At 61.0% G+C, this 18,960-nt stretch overlaps 2 protein-coding genes across 8 annotated transcripts; one reads left to right on the top strand and one right to left on the bottom strand.

Moving 5' to 3' along the window:
* The first annotated feature begins 38 nt into the window (after positions 1–38).
* Positions 39–10,642, top strand: NOXA1 (NADPH oxidase activator 1). 2 transcript variants are annotated; one of them, XM_010352094.3, is made up of 14 exons: positions 39–439; positions 3,005–3,087; positions 5,406–5,514; positions 6,160–6,294; positions 6,552–6,665; positions 7,859–7,918; positions 8,147–8,172; positions 8,676–8,781; positions 9,285–9,339; positions 9,468–9,526; positions 9,681–9,835; positions 9,982–10,096; positions 10,202–10,316; positions 10,459–10,642. In XM_010352094.3, the coding sequence occupies exons 1-14, from the start codon at positions 263–265 to the stop codon at positions 10,593–10,595; spliced, it is 1,446 nt and encodes a 481-aa protein (XP_010350396.1). In that variant the 5' UTR covers positions 39–262; the 3' UTR covers positions 10,596–10,642. The 2 variants fall into 2 exon arrangements, with proteins under 2 accessions (XP_010350396.1, XP_003941377.1); XM_003941328.4 differs by having other exon boundaries at positions 40–439; positions 6,552–6,659.
* Positions 10,602–16,292, bottom strand: ENTPD8 (ectonucleoside triphosphate diphosphohydrolase 8). 6 transcript variants are annotated; one of them, XM_003941327.3, is made up of 10 exons: positions 16,126–16,292; positions 14,173–14,303; positions 13,980–14,097; positions 13,224–13,374; positions 12,934–13,093; positions 12,616–12,846; positions 12,166–12,426; positions 11,837–11,947; positions 11,333–11,467; positions 10,602–11,252 (listed from the first exon to the last, which is right to left on the bottom strand). In XM_003941327.3, exons 2-10 carry the CDS (start codon positions 14,296–14,298, stop codon positions 11,061–11,063), a joined length of 1,485 nt encoding a protein of 494 aa, XP_003941376.1. In that variant the 5' UTR covers positions 14,299–14,303; positions 16,126–16,292; the 3' UTR covers positions 10,602–11,060. The 6 variants fall into 6 exon arrangements, with proteins under 6 accessions (XP_003941376.1, XP_074250537.1, XP_074250534.1 ...); XM_074394436.1 differs by having other exon boundaries at positions 12,166–12,222; XM_074394433.1 differs by having other exon boundaries at positions 13,980–14,043.
* Positions 16,293–18,960: the final 2,668 nt, after the last annotated feature.

The raw sequence follows: 18,960 nt of genomic DNA, 5'->3' as shown, positions 1-18,960 counted from the left end.
CGCGGCCTCGTCGGGCGGGGGCGTGGCCAGGAGGTCTCGGGCGGGGCGGGGCCTGAGGGCTGCTGGGGGCGGTGCAGCGTCCGGTGGAGGCGTGGTCAGGAGGTCCCGGGGCGGGGGTGCGGCCCTGCCGGGAAGGGGCGGCTGCCGGCCGCCAGGGGGCGCCGCGGGGCAGCGGGGTCGCACGTGGCCCGCCGCCTGGACTCGGCCTCTCCGTGGGATCGCGGCCCCTCCTCGCCCGCCGCCTTCCGCCGCGGGTACCGCCATGGCCTCGCTGGGGGACCTGGTGCGCGCCTGGCACCTGGGCGCGCAGGCCGTGGAGCGTGGGGACTGGGCCCGCGCCCTGCGCCTCTTCTCGGACGTTCCGGCGCCGCCCGCCAGGCTGTGCTTCAACGCCGGCTGCGTGCACCTGCTGGCCGGGGACGCCGAGGCCGCGCTGCGGGTGAGTGCGCGCGACGCCCCCGACCCGGCGAATGCCCCCCGCCGGTGGGAGCCGAGCGGCCCGGGCCGCCGCGGAGCCGCGTGAGGTCACCGGGAGAGGCCCGGGCGGAGGGTGACTCACACCGGGAAGCGGGAAGCAGCCGGCTGGGTGAGGCCGGGGGCCGCCCGCCCCGAGGGGAAAGCGCCGCGCTGTGGCCTTGGGAGGCCGGGTCGGGCCCCTCACCCGGGCCCTCGGCCGCCCCCACCCCGGGCCTACTCCGGGGGGTGCTCCTGGCGGAACAGCCCGGAGCCCGGGGCGCAGCGGCCGAGCCCTGCACGGAGCCCGCCGCCCTTCCCGCCTGCCCGCATCCCAAACGCTGGCCCCGCCCCCCGCCCCGAGCGCCCCCAGCGCCCCCAGAAGCAGGCAGATGCCCACGCCGTTGGAGGCTGGTGACCGCGATGAGGAGGAGCGGGAACTGCGCGCCGGGGAGGGTCTCCAGGCCCCTGACCCGCAACGGATACCCCTTGGAGGAGACTGGGCAAAGTGCAGGAGACCCCCCGCCCCGCCCCGCTTTGTCTCTCACAGCTGCTTACAAATTTACGGTCACCTCCACAGAAGTTTCGTATTTTCTTTTTAAAGACAGAGTCTTGCTCTGTCGCCCAGCTGGAGTGCAGTGGTGCTACCTGGGTTCAGGGGAACCTCCGCTTCCTGGGTTCAAGCAATTCTCCTGCCTCAGCCTCCCTAGTAGCTGGTATTACAGGCGCCCACCACCGTGCCGGGCTAATTTTATATTTTTAGTAGAGGCTGGGTTTCACCATGTTGGTCAGGCTGGTCTTGAACTCCTGATCTCGAGTGATCCACCCACCTCCGCCTCCCAAAGTGCTGCGGGGATTACAGACATGAGCCACCTTGCTCAGCCCACAATGATTTCATTTTAAAATGTTATCCAAGAAAGGGAATGTAATCATTGGACACCAGGTGGTTTAGCAACGAATCCCATGTTCAGGGCCAATCCTATGTTCACGCAGTCACCAGTGCTCCTATGAGAAGGGAGGCAGTTAGAGTCAACACGACTGACCACAACATATGCATATTAGGGATATGGGAACCTAGAAAAGCAGATGGAACAGCTGTGATTAATAAAGCTGGTCACCTGCCGGGTAGGCCAGGGTGCAGAGCATGTCGCTGGAACTGCTGCTCTCAGTAGGAGCCTTGCATGATATTTGGGGCAGACGGGTTCTGCCGGCCTGAGCAGCCAGCCACCACACTTCACACTGTTGAACTCAGTTCAACAACAAGCCTCACTCAGCCAGACTTGCGAGGGTAGGACCACAGCACCCTCCCTGTCACACACATTTCACTGATGGCTGCAGTCCCATTCAGAACACACAAAGTCCTCTGAGTCTGGTTTAAGGAAGAGCTGTGCTTTACACACAAACCCATTAAAACATTTGTGTTCTTTCTGACACTATCAGCTATCTAGTGTGTCATTTTGCATGAACTACCAAAAAAGGATTTTTATTTTATTTGTTTATTTTTTGAGACAGAGTCTCACTCTGTCTCCCAGGCTGGAGTGCAGTGGCATGATCTTGACTCACTGCAACCTCTGTCTCCCAGGTTCAAGTGATTCTCCTGCCTCAGCCTCCTGAGTAGCTGGGATTACAGGCATGCGCCACTACGCCCAGCTAATTTTTGTAGTTTTGGTAGAGACAACGTTTCACCACATTGGCCAGGCTGGTCTTGAACTCCTGACCTCAGGTGATCTGCCCATCTCTGCCTCCCAAAGTGTTGGTATTACAGACGTGAGCAGCTGCAACCAGCCTGAAATGCAGTTCTTTTTTTTTTTTTTGAGACGGAGTTTCGCCCTTGTTACCCAGGCTGGAGTGCAATGGCGCGATCTCGGCTCACCGCAACCTCCGCCTCCTGGGCTCAGGCAATTCTCCTGCCTCAGCCTCCTGAGTAGCTGGGATTACAGGCACGTGCCACCATGCCCAGCTAATTTTTTGCACTTTTAGTAGAGACGGGGTTTCACCATGTTGACCAGGATGGTCTCGATCTCTCGACCTCGTGATCCACCCGCCTCGGCCTCCTAAAGTGCTGGGATTACAGGCTTGAGCCACCGCGCCTGGCTGAAATGCAGTTCTTAGGTGGTGACTCTGGGATCTGGGCTGTGTCATCTCATCTCCAGTGACAGCCAAGGTCGCCTGTGGTCAGGAGTTGGAGAATCACTTGCACCCGGGAGGCGGAGGTTGCAGTAAGCCAATATCGCGCCACTGCACTCCAGCCTGGGTGATAGAGTGAGACTCCATCTCATAAAAAAGGATTTTTAAAAGACAAAAGTCTTGCATAACCCCATTCCCCAGAAGTGACTATTATTAACATGCTGGAACATTTTTTTCTGGCATTTTTTTCTGACAGTCCTGCCCAGGCAGGGACCCCAAAGGCCCCTGGACAGGTGCAGGGGGGTTGTGGGGGCTCCCCAGGGGCTGATGGAATTCTGTGGCCCTGTCACTGATCACTCGGGATCTGTGATGCTGCGTGACCGGGTTACACACCTGGGCATTCTGTGGGCATTCCTGTCCCCAGGCATTTGACCAAGCAGTGACCAAGGACACCTGCATGGCCGTTGGCTTCTTCCAGCGAGGAGTGGCCAACTTCCAGCTGGCGAGGTGAGCACAGGGGCGCCTTGTTCCTTCTCTGACGGCCCTTTGTCCCCCTGCAGAGTCCACGCCTGCACTCCCTCCTCCTCTTCCTCCACCGGCTCCCTTCTCTAGCCCACCCCCTCCTCCTGGTTCCTGGCTTCAGGGAAACCTGGGCAGAGGCACTGGCCCTCCCCTCTGCTCAGCGCCACCCTTGGACAGTGGTCGGGTCCTCACTGCTTGCCTGGGCTCTCTGCGCCGTGTTCCTTCCTAGAGCAGGAATGAGGGAAGGGTGGCCATCGGATGCAGGCCAGGCCCTGCCCCGGCCTCTGCCCGATGCTCTAAGGCCCATGCCAGGAGGGCAGGCTCTGCGGGGAAGTGGATCAAATCCTGAAAGACTTGCAATCCTGAAATGTCAAAATCCCTGAAATCTAAAATCCCAAAAACATAAAAATCTAGAAAAAGTAATTAAAATACTCTAAAACAAATTTATTTACTTTTTTTTTTTTTTTTTTTTTTTTAATACTGAGAGAGTCTCACTCTGTTGCCCAGGCTGGATGGAGTGCAATGGCACGATCTTGGCTCACTGCAACCTCCGCCTCCTGGTTCAAGCAATTCTCCTGCCTCGGCCTCCCAAGTAGCTGGGATTACAGGCACGCGCCACGCCCAGCTAATTTTTTGTATTTTTAGTAGAGACGGGGTTTCACCTTGTTGGCTAGACTGGGGTCTCGAACTCCTGACCTTGTGATCCGCCCGCCTCTGCCTTCCAAAATGCTAGGATTACAGGCATAAGCCATTGTGCTCGGCCTATTTAGTTTTTTTTAAAGAAATTTATTTCAGAAACATAAAAACATGACCGAACCCTTCACTGGCCAATAAAATAGGTAAAAATAACATACATACATATTTTTTTCAAGCACAAACTCATGCACGTTAGCGACAGGCTCACAGGCATGAGAGCCACCAGATGAACTTTGCTCATGATGAGCTGGCTCAGGAGGGGAACTCACACATGCGTAGGAGGTGAGACGGGAACACGCGTGTGCGGAGGTGAGACGGGGAACACGCGTGTGTGTAGGAGGTGAGACGGGGAACACGCGTGTGTGTAGGAGGTGAGACGGGGAACACGCGTGTGTAGGAGGCGAGACGGGGAACACGTGTGTGTAAGAGGTGAGATGGGGAACACGTGTGTGCATAGGTGAGAAGGGGAACACGCATGTGCGTAGGTGAGACGGGGAACACGCGTGTGTGTAGGAGGTGAGATGGGGAACACGTGTGTGCGTAGGTGAGACGGGAACATGTGTGCATAGGAGCTGAGATGGGGAACACGCGTGTGTGTAGGAGGTGAGATGGGGAACATGTGTGCGTAGGAGATGAGACAGGGAACACGGGTGTGTGTAGGAGGTGAGATGGGGAACACGTGTGCGTAGGAGGTGAGACGGGGAACACGTGTGTGTGTAGGAGGTGAGACGGGGAACACGTGTGTGCGTAGGTGAGATGGGAACACACGTGTGCATAGGAGCTGAGACGGGGAACACGCGTGTGTGCAGGAGGTGAGACTGGGAACACACGTGTGCGTAGGAGGTGAGACGGGGAACACGTGTGTGTGTAGGAGGTGAGATAAGGAACACGCATGTGCATAGGTGAGACAGGAAATGTGCACGTGCGTGAGAGGCTGTGGCTGGTGGCTGTGTGCACCTGGCTTTATAACTGGAGTCACCAAAACACTAGGATGAACCACCATCTTCTAACATGCCCCGTCAAAGGCGCAGGGGACACCACAGATGCAGCCACCCAGAGAGGCCGGGTCTCAAGACAGTTTGTCTTTCCGAAAGGCAGAGGAACAAAAAGGCCGTCTCTTCCTTTACTGAGGGAGTCCTGGCCTTTGGGATCTTGACTTCAGGACTGTGCCTTTCTGGATTAGGGTCCAGCCCCCCTGGGGCAGCCTCACCTTCAGATCAGCAGGGGAAGCCTGCCTGGGGAGGTGAGTTTCCTCCCAGCAAGGCTCATGGCTTGGAAGGAGGTTCAGAGTTTGCAGGGGGAACCCCCACAGGGTGGGGAGGGGGCTGAGAAGCAGGAGGGAAATAACCAGGGGACTCCACACAGTTCAGAAGAGAGGTGGGGAGGCGCGGGGGGGCGCTGGCAGGGCTCAGGGAACGCAGTCTGAGCTGAGAAAAGGCTCGAACCCCAGCACACAGTGACCCCGTATCCACTCAGCGCCCACCAGACCTGAGTGTGGAGACCTGGGCACCCCGCTGCCCTCCCCTAGATCTCCTTGGAGGCAGGGGGAGGGGGAAGCTGGGTGCGAAAGCTGCCCTGCACTGCTGAAGGACCCTGGCTGCCCACAGGTTCCAGGAAGCTCTGTCTGACTTCCAGCTGGCCCTGGCGCAGCTGAGGGGCCATGCGGCCATCGACTACACACAGCTGGGCCTGCGGTTCAAGCTGCAGGCCTGGGAGGTGAGGAGCAGGGCTCACTGTGCTGCATGTTGCGGGCGTCTGTGGGGCGTGGCACCATCACCGGAGGGCCCTCGGGCAGGGGAGCGCCTCTGTCTGAGGCTCTTGGTGCCATGGACCCCCCCTTGGTCACTCCATGACCTGCAGGATGGTTCTGGTGGCAGTGAAGGTCGGGGGACCCCCATTTTGTGCCATTTCAGGCCACCGGGGGTGGCTCTATCCTGGAGAAGGGCAGAGGCGAAAGGCTGCTGGGTGGGCAGGATCAGGCAGGGGGTCGTGTCCACTGTCCGCTGTGTGCCCAGCCCTTTCCTGGCTGCCTGGAACATGTTGGCACAGAGGGAGGGGCACTGAGAGGCCCCCACCAGACCCCAGGTGATGGTTGCCCTGAAGCCTTGTGGGATTAGCATTGCCTTAGGATGAAAATCCGAAGGGAGAGCCCACTGAGTAAGGGGTCTGGAGTCAGGGTTAAAGCCGGCGGGGGTGGGGGGCGTGATCCGCCAGCCCAGGGCATAGCATGGTGCAGGGGAGGGGTCAGGTGGGGGGGGGAGTGGGGAGGAGGTGGGTGGGGGAGCCTGGAGAGGGTCCAGGTGGAGGGGAGGGGCCGGGTGGGGGGTCAAGCCCCTGCCACCACCTTGGCCTCGCTCCCAGGTGCTATACAATGTGGCATCAGCACAGTGCCAGCTAGGGCTCTGGACAGAGGCGGTCAGCAGCCTAAGGGAGGCCATGTCCAACTGGCCGGAGGGGTCCCTGAATGGTCTGGAGTCAGCTCTGGACCAAGTGCAGGTGAGGAGTGCTGTCCTGGGTCTGGGTTTTGGGTGGGTGTCTACCACAGCCCCTCAAGACCAGCTTCCTGAGCTGAAGAAGCTTCCAGAGGGAGGTGCCCTAGTGCCCAGTTTTGGGGGCCAGGTAGGGACTTCACACGGCCTGAGGGAAGGGGGCAAAGGACCACATGGCCCCTCCTGCTGCAAGGCGTAGAGGCTGTGGGCCGCAGGCCTGGTTGGTCGCCCGGTCTGCATCTGCTGGACGCCAACCCTCTCCAGAGACACAGCTTGCTGCCGCTGAGGCAGGTCCCCAGGGGCGAGGTCTTCCGGCCCCACCGGCGGCATCTGGACCATCTGGAGCCTGTGGATTTCCTGGGCAAGGCCAAGGTAAAGGTGAGGGCGGCGTCCCGGGCATCACAGCTGGTGCTGAGCCCTCAAACTGTGTTCCCAGGGACATGAGGGTACAGCCCAGGCCAGCACAAAGACCAGGAGGGTGGGGAGTGGGCCCACAGCCATCCGCAAGCTGTGCCCAGAGCGGGGTGGGGGGCGGTGCTGTGAACTTGGAGGCGGAGCCCACTAGAGCCAGCTGCATGGAGGGGGCTTCTGCTCTCCCAGCAAGGACCCTGCGGTGCCACCCCCACGCAGCCTCGGCCACAGCCACGGCTTCACCTTCTCCCAGAGTCCCCCTGTCCCCCCAGAGTCCCCACATCCCCCCGGAGTCCCCCTGGAGTCTCCCTGTGTCCTCCCAGAGTCCCCCCATTCCCCCAGAGTACCCCTGTCCCCCCAGAGTCCCCCGCATCCCCTCAGAGTGCCCCGTCCCCCTGTCCCCCCAGTCCCCCCATCCTCCCAGAGTCCCCCGCATCCTCCCAGAGTCCCCCCATCCCCTCCGACTCCCCCCGTCCTCCCAGAGTCCTCCCCATCTCCCCAGAGTCACCCGTCCCCCTGTCCCCACCGAGTCCCCCCGTCCTCCCAGAGTCCCCTCTGTCCCCAAGTCCCCCTGTCCCCCCCGAGTCTCCCAATCTCTCTGCATCCCTTTGTGTGTCTCCCTGTGTCTCTCCACAGACAGTGAGGTCTTTCGGGGGCTCGGGCTGCAGTCTGACAGTCTGGGCCATGTCACGCCTACACTTGGGTCAGGGCCAGGCAGAACCCCTAAAGTCAGAGGAATAGGGAGCTGCTCACCCCCAAAGGCAGGGGCCAGATGTGGTAGAGAAGAACTCCTGGGGGCGGCGACGGGGTCACCTTGGCTGGCCACACCCCGTCAGTCCCCTGCAGTTGCACCTGTGTGGCTGGGCACAGCCACCCAGAGTGGGGGGCCTAGGGGTGCACGAAGCGGGGCTCTGACCTGTGTTAATGCATCAACTTGGAGTCTGCGTGTCACAGTGGAGGGCTGTTTATAAGAAAAATATATTTTTAAAGTTGTACTAAAATGAAGTTAACATGGCAGACGCTTCCCTCCGTCAAACAGGCTTTCCCCTCCATGGTGGCCTCTCAGACACGGGCCAGGTGTGGGCAGACATCACCCACCCCCCGGGAGACTCAGAGCTGCAGGGGGTGGTAGAGCTGACCCCGCTCCCTGTCCCTGCCAGGTGGTGTCCTCTGCCGTCCCTGAGGGCCAGCGCTGGGCCGTCCGCTTGCAGCAGCTGCAGGTGGGTTTGCAGCCCCTCAGGCCTCTGCTTGGCCTCACCCAGCTTTGTGGGAAAGAAAATGCCACACAAGCTCCAGGCCCTCCCAGGGCCCCAAAGTTCCTCTGCTGGGAGGTGTGGGGTGCCCATCCCATCCCTGTGTGAGACCTGGAGAAACTGTCTTCAGGGTTCAGGAGGAGGGAGGGCAGCCCCAACCCTAAACCAGAGCAGGCTGGCGCTTTGTGTCCACAGGGAGCGGGAGTGAACCGTGATGCCAGGTAGGAGGGGCCACCTGGGCCCGAGAGCGATCCCTTTCCTGCTGGGCAGAGGACCTCCACGTGGGGCCACTCCGGGCCCAGGCAGAGGATGGCACAACCTGTTTTCAGATGGAGACTGTCTGGGGCCCAGAGCTTGGGAAGGGGAGCCTGGCTTCTCTCTCTGCTCCACCGGCTCCACCTCCCCTAAAACTGCCTGCCCCTCAGGGAGGTGGGGGCACCCGGGCCTTGGGGGTGGCACTGGGAGGCAGCTGAGACCCACAGGGGCACCATGACTGCCCGCAGCACCAAAGGCTGGGGAGCAGCCTAGGGAGGCGGCCCAGCCCCCCAGGGGACCCCCAAACACAAATGGGGCTACAGAGACAGCCAGGGCTCCAGGTGTCACGGGGGTGAGGGACAGAAGCAATCCCTGCAGCTGCACCTCCAGCCTGCCTTTCATGAGGTGCGGCCGGGCACAAGAGGGCACTGAGATGGGCAGGGCCTGAGAGCCGCCCTCCTCTCCCCAGCACCCCCGTCGGGGGCTCCGCAAGAGCTGGCACCCAGCAGGGCGCCCTCCACGCAGAGACAGAGGTCAGTGCTGACAGCGGCACGCTGGCTGCCCACCGAGAGCAGGTGTGTGCGGGGCCTCTTCCTACTCGGGGTCAGAGTTCCTGCTGCTTCCTCAGGCCGGGGACCACAGTGGAACCAGCACCAGGGCAGAGGGAGCAGCTCCTCTGGGGTTCGACAGGGCCAGCTAGATGGGAGGGTGCCCAACTCAGGGCACATGGTAAATGTCCAGCCCACACAGGGGCCGGGGACTGGGTCCTGAGCTTCCCGGGGTCACCAGGGAGCCCACCCATCTGCAGCTGCCGCCTCAGTGGGCCTGGGGGGACGGGTTGCTCCCTGCTGGTGACAGGCAGCCTTTAGGCCTACGGGGACCCAGCCCCATTCTGAGGCAGCCCACTTGTGGCCAGGGCTCCCAGTTCAACTCCTGCAGGCTGCCAGCAGGGCGATGGCTGAGCACACAGGCCACACCCTTGCCCATGGGCTCTGCTAGGGTGGTGCCGGCCTCCAGCACCTGATGGCCCTTCCCAGCACCTGACCGCCCCGTCCCACCACCTGTGCTTCCCTTGCAGAGGCCCCAGATGGAGCAAGATGGCAAACCAGGGGAGGCCACTCCTCTGTCCCCAGGTATGCGGGTCCCCAGCGGCGGGGTCCTGGGTGAGGAGGCAGCTGCTGCTGCATGGTGTCCGCTGCTCCTCCACCCGCAGGGCCTGATTTGGTAGAAGAGGTTGCATCTGTCTTGCTCTGTCCCGTAGGGCTGCCAGCAGCGGGGGTGCCTGGCCCCAGCCCCTCTGAGGACCCAGCAGCTGCTGGGGTAAGAGGCTCCAGACCCTTCACCTATCAGCCACGGGAGGGAGGCCAAGGCTGAGCCATCCCTCGGAATCGAGCCTTGCAAGCTCCTCCCCCCGCCCAGCTTGTGCCCACACCCTGGGGCTGAAGGCGGCCATCCCTCCCCCTCCTGGCTGCAGGAAGCAGGTGCGGGGTGCGCTGAGCCGCAGGTGACCGTCACCGTGCAGTGCGCCTTCACCGTGGCCCTGACGGCACGAGCGGGAGCCGACCTGTCCAGCCTGCGGGCACTGCTGAGCCAGGCCCTCCCGCGCCAGGCCCAGCTGGGACAACTCAGGTGGGGGTGGCCCGGCTCAGGTGGGGGCGGGCTCTGCGCTGGGCACCACCCTGGCTGAGGCAGCTGCTGGAAGAGGGTGTGGCAGAGGTCACTGTCCTCCCCACAGTCCCCACCCGCGCAGCCCCCTCTGAGAAATCTCTTTGCAGTTACCAAGCCCCAGGTGAGGATGAGCGCTGGGTCCCCATCCCCGGGGAGGAGTCACTGCAGAGGGCTTGGCTGGACTCGGCTGCCAGCCCCCGGGGGCTGCAGCTGCAGTGCAGGGTGAGGCGAGGGCAGGGCAGGGGCAGAGGCGGGGACATCCTGGCGGGCGGTAGGGGCCCCTCCTCCCAGTGTCAGCCCACCCTGCAGCCCACGCTTCTGCTGCAGGGAGCCGGGGGCCGGCCGGTCCTCTACCAGGTGGTGGCCCAGCATGGCTACTCAGCTCAGGGGCCGGAGGACCTGGACTTCAGACAGGGGGCCACGGTGGACGTCCTGTGCGAAGGTAGAGTGGGTATGGCCCTTCTCAAGCTGCACTGGGGCACCCGGGGCATGGGGGGGCTCAGGGCTCGGCCTGTGCCATGAGCAGCCATGGCACCGAGGCCACACCCAGGTGACGCCCTGCAGAGCCCACCTTCCCCTTGCAGTGGACCAGGCGTGGCTGGAGGGCCACTGTGACGGCCGCGTCGGCATCTTCCCCAAGTGCTTCGTGGTTCCCGCTCACCCTCGAATGTCGGGAGCCCCCGGCCACCTGCCCCGGTCCCCGCAGGGAGATCAGCCCTAGCAATGCTGTGTCCACCATGGTTTTAATAAAAGCAACACCCCACTGCAGTCCAACCCTCAAAGGGGGTGTGGGAGGCCAGCCTGGCCCGGAGAAGACGCTGGGCCTGGACTCTGTCCGTCTGCTCAGACAATAGCAAGGGGAGCAGGGTCCAGACGGGACGGCTCCCTCCCCTCTGCCCCAGCCGCCCCTCCTGAGGCCCCTGCAGCCACACAGGCCTGGAGGCACCGAAGTCCTGGGGGCCGCTGTGCAGAAAGGCACCCAGGGCCCTGGAAGCCCAGTGGGGAGGGCTCCAGGGACGCCAGGAGGGGAGGCCACACTGCACCCTGAGAGTGCCCCAGAGGTGGCTGTCACCTGACCGTGGGCAGAGACACACAGCCAGGCCCCACGGTGCTCGGGGCTCGGGAAGCCTACGGCATCAGGGCGCAGCTGCCTGAGGGTTCTGGGGGGCACGCCTCTGCCCTCCTGCTAGTCCTGCACCCAGAATAGCTGAACCGCGGCAGCCCCCAGCACCGCCACCAGGGTCAGCACCAGGAACACCACTGTGGCCACCCAGACGCTGTGGCTCTGTGCCCACCACTGAGCTGGCTCCTCGGCCGGGATCATCCCGGTCAGGTTCAGCATGTAGCCCAGCGTCCAGCCGATGTCAACGCCGCTCGCCTGCGGACACACGGCTGGTCAGGGCTGCAGGGCAGCCACCCTGGGGCCACACCCTGCCCACGCCCTGGGGAGGGGGTCACCTGCTTTCGGAACTGGATGCTGGGCCACGTCTCCTCACTGAAGCCGTAGCCGTCCCGCAGAAGGGTGAGGATGTACAGGCCTGAGGCACAGTAGTCACGCAGCCAGCGGTCCTGGCCAGGGTAGCTGGCCTCCACCTGGGGCGCAGGAGGCCAAGGGGCCGGTGAGGGCCCCATACCTGGTCACGCTGGGACTGCCTATCTGCCCTGGCCAACCTGAGCACCCAGACAAGAGGGGGTGCTGGGCAGTGGCAGAGGCCCCTTCCCGCTGTGCCCGTGGGGCTCCACTGACCAGCCAAGTGGTGCGGGGTGCAGCCCCCTCAGCAGGCCAGAGGCAGGGCCCAGCTGCAGCCGTGGCCCCAGCCTCCTACCTGGAGCTGTCCTCTGCCCGTACCTCCCCAGCCCTGCCGGCCACTCTCCCCAGAATGAGGCTCCAGCATCCTGCCCGGGGTAGCCCTGCACCCTCGGGAACCCTCACTGCAGCCAGGGAGCACAGGGCCCACCCACCAGCTTCCAGGACCTCTGGCAAAACTCCCAGATGGTGGCGTTGGCGGTGCTCAGGGGCTGCCCGGAGGTGAGGTTCAGAAAGTGGAACGTGTAGTAGAAGTTGGAGAAGGCCTGGGTGGGAGGGGAGGCGGCTGTGGCCATGCGGGTTCAACTCCCACTCCCCCGGGCTCCCAGATCCCCCAAGAGCCAGCCTAGGCCTCTCCTGAGCCTGCTAGAGCCAGGCAGGCACCCAGGTTCCCAGAGGAAGCCAGGACCCCGGGGTGGGGGTGCGGTGGGTGCTCACGTAGGGGCGGGGGCAGGAGTGGGCACGGGGTAGGGTGGGTGCTCACGTAGAACTGGCCCCGTACGGGGGGCTGGTAGACCCCGTCGAAGGCACAGTCCTGACCCTGGCAAGCGGAGAAGTTGAAAAGTTTCTGGATGGCTGAGACGCAGGCCCCAGGGTTGCCTGTCCCTTCAACTGTAAGATTCTGGGGAAGGCCCAGGGGAGGTGTGGTGTCGACACAGGGTGACTCGTACAAGGGGGCCAGGGCCAGTGTGGTCCGGTAGCCACTGAGGTAGCATGGGTGACGGAGCAGGGCAGCCGGGTGGCTCTGCAGAGAGCAGGGAGGCCTGAGCACCAGCCCCATACCCGCAGCCCTGTCCATCCAGGACCCGATGACCCAGGCCAGCCCCACACCCATAGCCCTGTGCACCCTCCCTGGGTCCGGACCCCCCATGCCAGCCCCGCGCCTATAGCTCTGTTCCCTCAGCCCCGTGCACCCTCCCCTCAGCCGGCTGACCTGCACCAGCCCAGTAAGGAGCCTGCTCAGCATCTGGTCCCGTCCAAAGCAGAGGTAGCTGTGGGTGTAGACGCTGTAGTCGGAGCCGTAGAGGCGAAAATCGGCCTGCGTGCTCTTGTCCAAGATGGGGCCCCCAGGCACAAAGGTGATCTGGGTGGAGGCCCCCCCCAAGTCCAGGGCGCCCACCAGCATCTCCTCTGGAGGCCGAATCCATTCTCCAGTGAAGGAGTACTGGGCACAGAAGGGGGCACTCAGCCCAGAGCAGCCACTGGGACCCGCCCTGGTCTCCAGCCCCCGCCCTCAGGCTGCCTGTGGCACCTTGACCAGCGTCCCCAAGCCGTAGTTGACGGTGATCCAACCAAAGGCACCTTCGTCTTGCCCAGCCAGGAGCTCAGCACCCCAAAAGTCCACAGGAGACCGGCCCAGGGCCTGGGTGACTGCTGCAAAGATGTCCCTGGCCTGAGAGCTATTCTTCTGTCTGGACACAGAGGACCAGGGGCTGGAGCTGGCTGGAAGCCTGGGCCCAGCCCCAGCCTGCCTGCCATAAGGGTTGAGACCACAGCTCCTGCAGCCACTACCTGTGGGTGCCAAGGCCATGCCCATCTCACCTGAGCAATCTCATGCCAGCTGTGGCCCCCAGGAATGTGGGTGTTTTGCGACGCTGGGCCTCTGGGATGAGGACCAGCGCCTCCTCCAGGCAGCCCTGCAGGCTCTCACCAGCCTGTGCCGGGTCCGAAGCGTAGGAGGAGATTCCAGGGCCTGGAACACACCCGGGGACAGAGCTCCAGACTCCACAGCCTGGCTGGGCTGAAAGGCAGCCCCCAAAGATGTGACCACCACCTGACCCCTGGTGCGGCCACCAGCCAAGGGCTGCCTGGCTGGAGGAGGCAGGAAGGTCCCCAAGCTGGAGCCTCTGGAGGGGCCCCATCCACACATTGTTTTCATTCTTCTAGAATGCTGGGAAATAAACGGCTGTGGTTTAAGCCTCCAATTTGTGGTAATTTGTTACTAAAGTCCCCGGAAAACAAATTTGGGGGCTCCTGTTTTCCCCTCAGGGTCCTGCGGCTACCAGCCTTGGCTGCCAGCACCGCATGGTGCCAGGGTGGGGAGCACCAGGGGCCGGAGAGGGTCGGGGCCGGAGGCGGCAGACGCAGGCAGACCCGGGCCAGGCCGTGAGAATCGGGGTCAGGCAGGGAGGGCCCTAGAGTGCCACCGGGTGACCTGGGCTCCGGCCCAGCACCCATGCCTGGCGTGTGACCTTGGCCAGGTCATTCAGCCCCTCCAAACCCTTTCCATGCAGCTGGGAATCCCAGCCAGGCAGCAATGGCGGGTCCCAGCACCGGGCAGTGGAAATGCCCACTGACCTTCCACCTGGCAGGCCAGGGCCTGGCTGACCACACCCGTGCCGTTCTCTTTGTCCGCCGGCCACTGATACAGGAAGAGGGACGTGTGGGAGGAGCCGGCGTCAAACACAATCCCAAACTGGGGAGACAGTGGGATGAGCGGGAGGCAGCACCTGTGGGCCCAGCCCAGCCTCCCCTGCTGGCGGGGACGCACCTTGATGTCGGTGGGCCGGAGCACGCTGGCAGCCTCCACCAGGAAGAGAATGAGTGCGGTGAGGCCCGCGACCCCCGAGGCCCCCAGCAGGGCCATGAAGACCTGCTCCTTCCGGGAGAGCCCCATGGTTCCTGTGAGGGGGCGGCCATGAGCACCCCGGCTGCACTCAGCGTCCCCACCCTGCCCTCCAGAGGCACGGGCTTCGCTCCCCATCTCCCTGGAGACCCACTCCCAGAGGGCCACTGCCTTAGAGGCAGTCCTGGGGCTCAGACAGCCTCCCGTGGCCGAGGACCCCTCCCTGGAAGCCATGCCTGCTGGGAGTGCCATGGGCATCAGAGGGGCCCGTAGGGGGCAGCAGGAGCCTCTTCAGCCCCAGCAGGATCGAAGTCGCCCCCTTGGACCCCTCAGATGAGACTGGGCACCCCCCCCATGTGGTGGGGTTACCCGTGTCCCCACGCTTTGCCACACCTCTCCCGTGCCACCCTCCCCAGGAGCAGCCCCCTCTCCAGCCTGCACTGGGTCCCAGGGCTCTGCCTCCCCTCTGTGGCCCCACCCCAGGCTCTCCCAGGGTGGAGGGTTCTCTCTGGAGCCCTGAGGGGGCTGCCTGGGACTACCGGACTGCAGGGGAACCTAGGGTGAGGTCAGTCAGCCCAGGAAGCAGCTTTCCACCCAAGGCCAAGCTCGGGGCTTCTTAACACGGTTTCTCTGGAAATCCAGCCCTAAAGGCGCCTCTCATCTGACTCTGCACCTTCTTAGCTAGTGCCAGATGGCCCCTAAGCAGGAGGTGGGCCCAGGGATGCTGTCGGAGAGTCCTGAGCTCCTCCAGCTCTGTGGCTGAGGTACCCACCTCCTCCTCTGCCCGGATGCCCAGCGAGGGGTCCCAGCTCTCACACTACCGCAGGCTGAGCCTGTGTCCCTCACAGCCCGGAGCAGGGGTCAAAGCCCGAAACTGCCCTCCAAGGGAGGTCCTGGCACCTGAGCCCACGGGCCTGTGTCCTATCATGTCCCCAGAAAAGTGGCAGCCCTGGGGCTCCTGGGCACGTGGAAAGTGGGACATGCTTTGGGGTCCTCACACAATTCTGTGTGTAGGGATACAAGCCTGTTTTAAGGAGGGAAGAGATAACAGGCTCAGAGAGGACAGGTGGCCGGACCGGGCCCAGACAGGGCACCCAGGCCACAGGCCACCTCATGGGGACAAACAGGTGAGAGGGGCCAGGAACACAGGGACCCCACACCCAGAAGTTGTAGCCACCTGAGATCCCCAGACCTGAGCCTCCAGGTAGGCAAAGAGGATGGGGCAGCCTCCCCCACTCTCACAAAACCCCCCAGACCGGAGCAGCCCCCCAGGCAAGAACAGACCCTCCAAACAAGAACAGACCCCCCAGACCTGGACAGCTCCCCAGACCAAAACAGCCCCCCCAGACAGGAACAGACCTCCCCAGACCAGAACAGCCTCCCAGACCAGGACAGCCCCCCAGACCAGAACAGCCCCCCAGACCAAGACAGCCCCCCAGATCTGGACAGCCCCCCAGACAAGAGCAGACCCTCCAAACAAGAACAGACCCCCAGACCAAAACAGTCCCTCAGACAAGAACAGCGCCCCCAGACCAAAACAGCCCCCAAGACAGGAACAGATTCCCCCAGACCTGGACAGCCCCCCAGACAAGAACTGACCCTCCAAACAAGAACAGAACCCCCGAGACCTGGACAGCTCCCCATACCAAAACAGCACCCCCAGACAGGAACAGACCCCCCCCAGACCAGGACAGCCACCCAGACCAAAACGCCCCCACCCTCAGACCAGAACAGCCACCCAGATCTGGACAGTCCCCCAGACAAGAACAGACCCTCCAAACAAGAACAGACCCCCTAGACCAAAACAGCCCCCCAGGTGAGTACGGCCCCCCAGGTGAGTACAGCCCCCAAGACCAGGGCGGCCCCTCGGCGCCTCACCTGTGCCGGCGCCCCTGGGAAGCTGCGCCCGGGCGTGCCCGCGTCCCGCGCACCTGGTCCGGCCTCTCCCTGCACACCTGGCTCCGGGGTCCGCACCGCGGACCGAGGCCGCGCCCAAGGCTGCACCGCCCGGGTCCCCGCGTCCCGCCCCCCGCCCGGGCTCGGACTTTGCCCCGCGCCGCCCCGCCCGGCAGGTCTGAGTCAGGTGACCCCGAGGGCCGGGCCCGGGGGGTGGGGGTGGGGGGAGGCGCCCGCAGCCCCCGCGCCGCCGGTAGTTTTCCAGCCGCGGACGCTCCGCTTTCCCGGCCTCTGCGGGGCGCCGGGCTGGGGGCCGGGCGCAGGATCGACTCCCCGCAGCCTCCGGCGCTCGGGTTCGAGCGAGGCTCCCGCCTCGGCCTCCCGAGGAGCCGGGACCGCCACGCCCGGCTGGTGTTTGTGTTTTAGCAGAGACGGGGTTTCGCCGTTTGGGCCGAGCTGGTCTCGATCTCCTGACGTCGTGATCCGCCCGCCTGGGCCTCCCAAAGGGCTGGGATGACGGGTGTGAGCCGCCGCGCCCGGCACCTAAAAGAAGGTTTTATCAATATATTGATCATTTGACAGAAATGTGACCACAGGCCTGTAGGAACATAACTTCACATTTCCCTTGGGAACAGTAATTTCCTATTCGCTGATTTAGTGTTTGCAGCAACTTTACACCACGTGGCTGCCGTGGATGATGAGAATCAAACGCATTTGTGGGTGATTTTTGCGCTTGAATTCAACAAAGATTTGTAGTTTTATTTTTTATTGTTGTTTTCTGTATGGGGAGAATGCCCGGCTTCTAAAATGAGTCTGGGAAGTTGTCCTTTTATTTTGTAGAAGGGATTGGAAGAATTTGTATTAAATTTCTTCTCTAAATATTTTGTATAATTTGGTGGTAAAACCATCAGAGCCAGTACTTTTCTTTGCAGAAAAGTTTTAAAGTACAAATTCAGTTTAATAGTTTATAGGATTGTTCACGTTACCTATTTAACGTTTTGATGGTTTGTGGCTTTCAAGGGATTGGTCCGTCTCACCTAAGTTGCTAAATTTCTGTGAGTGAAATCGTTCATAGTACTTCCCGGTTAGAATGCCTGTAGGGTCTATAGGGATGACCCTCCCGCTCCTCAGACCGGTCATTCGTCCTCTCATCACTGTTGCTAGCTGGAGGTCTATCAATTTCATTCGTTCAAAGAACCAGCTTTTTGTTTCATAACTTTTCCTTTTTGAATTATTTTAATTCTACTCTTGCATGTATTTCCTTTCTTCTGCTTGATTTAAGCTTATATTGCTCCATTAAGGCAGAAGGTTATCGTCTTGAACCTTTCTTTTTTCCTAATGTAAATATTTGTGCTATAAATTTCCCTCTAAGCACTGTTTACCTATCTCAATTTTTTTTTTTTTTTTTTTTTTTTTTTTTTTTGAGATGGAGTTTTGCTCTTGTTAGCCAGGCTGGAGTGCAATGGTGCGATCTCGGCTCACCGCAACCTCTGCCTCCTGGGTTCAGGCAATTCTCCTGCCTCAGCCTCCTAAGTAGCTGAGATTACAGGCACACGCCACCATGTCCAGCTAATTTTTTGTATTTTTAGTAGAGACAGGGTTTCACCATGTTGACCAGAATGGTCTCGATCTCTTGACCTCGTGATCCACCCGCCTCGGCCTCCCAAAGTGCTGGGATTACAGGTGTGAGCCACCGCGCCCAGCCTAGCCATCTCAACTTTTGATAAGTTGTATTTTCATTTTATTCAGTTTAAAATGTGTTTGGAGTTTCATGAAACTCTGTCTTTGATCTAGGGATTATTGATCTATGGATTATGTTATTTAGGATTGTGTTGTTTAATTTCCAAGTGATTGGACACTTTCCTGATATCTGTTATTGATTTCTAGTTTAGTTTCTAATTTCATCATGGTCAGAGAACATAGTGTATAACTTTGATTTTTTTTTTTTTTCTTTGAGAAAGAGTTTCACTCTTGTTGTCCAGGCTGGAGTGCAGTGGTGCCATCTTGGCTCAGTGCCTCCCAGGTTTGAGTCATTCTCCTGCCTCAGCTTCCTGAGTAGCTGGGATTACAGGTGCCCATCACCATGCCCGGATATTTTTTGTATTTTTAGTAGAGCAAGGGTTTCACCATGTTGGCCAGGCCGGTCTAGAACTCCTGACCTTAGGTGACCCACCCACCTTGGCCTCCAAAAGTGCTGGAATTATAGGCATGAGCCACTGTGCCAGGCCAACTTTGATAGATTTAAATTTGCTAAGGTTTCTTTTTTTGTTTTTGAACCACAATATGGTTTATCTCGGTGTGTGTTCCGTGTGCATTTGAGAATAATCTCTGAGCTGCCGTGGGGGGTGCAGTGTTCTGTAAGTGTGCTTGTGTCTAGTGGCCAGCATCGATATTTATATTTTGCTGAATGTCTATCCATTCGTTCTATTACTGAGAAGAATGCTGCTGTCTCCTACTGTCTCGTGAATGTGTTTACTTCTCCTTTCAATTCTGTTGGGTTTTGCTTCAGATATTTTATTTTGACTTTTTATTTTTTGAGACGGAATCTTGCCCTGTTGCCCAGGTTGGAATGTAGTGGCATGATCTCTCCTCACAGACACCTCTGCCTCCCAGGTTAAAGTGAGATTCTCCTGCCTCAGTCTCCTCAGTAGCTGGGATTATAGGCATGTGCCATCACGCCCGGCTAATTTTTGTATTTTTAGTAGAGATGGGGTTTTGCCACGTTGACCAGGCTGGTCTCGAATTCCTGCCCTCAAGTAATCCATCTGCCTCGGCCTTTCCAAGTGCTGGGATTACTGGCATGAGCCACCACGCCCA

This window comes from Saimiri boliviensis, chromosome 2 (assembly GCF_048565385.1).
Source record: "Saimiri boliviensis isolate mSaiBol1 chromosome 2, mSaiBol1.pri, whole genome shotgun sequence".
NCBI classification, from domain to species: Eukaryota; Metazoa; Chordata; class Mammalia; order Primates; family Cebidae; genus Saimiri; species Saimiri boliviensis.
Note: the sequence above shows the minus strand (reverse complement) of the source record. Positions and strands in the feature narration are given on the sequence as shown.

What these genes read in the sequence shown, in the direction of transcription:
- NOXA1 (XM_010352094.3), top strand. Translation starts at nt 263, where the DNA reads ATGGCCTCGCTGGGGGACCTGGTGCGCGCCTGGCACCTGGGCGCGCAG. An exon ending in GCCAACTTCCAGCTGGCGAG is followed by an intron (nt 3,088 to 5,405) that starts GTGAGCACAGGG and finishes GGCTGCCCACAG; the next exon opens with GTTCCAGGAAGCTCTGTCTG. An exon ending in GGCTGCAGCTGCAGTGCAGG is followed by an intron (nt 10,097 to 10,201) that starts GTGAGGCGAGGG and finishes CTTCTGCTGCAG; the next exon opens with GGAGCCGGGGGCCGGCCGGT.
- ENTPD8 (XM_003941327.3), bottom strand. Translation starts at nt 14,298, where the DNA reads ATGGGGCTCTCCCGGAAGGAGCAGGTCTTCATGGCCCTGCTGGGGGCC. An exon ending in CCTGGCCTGCCAGGTGGAAG is followed by an intron (nt 13,375 to 13,979) that starts GTCAGTGGGCAT and finishes GGTGTGTTCCAG; the next exon opens with GCCCTGGAATCTCCTCCTAC. An exon ending in GCTGGCATGAGATTGCTCAG is followed by an intron (nt 13,094 to 13,223) that starts GTGAGATGGGCA and finishes CTCTGTGTCCAG; the next exon opens with ACAGAAGAATAGCTCTCAGG.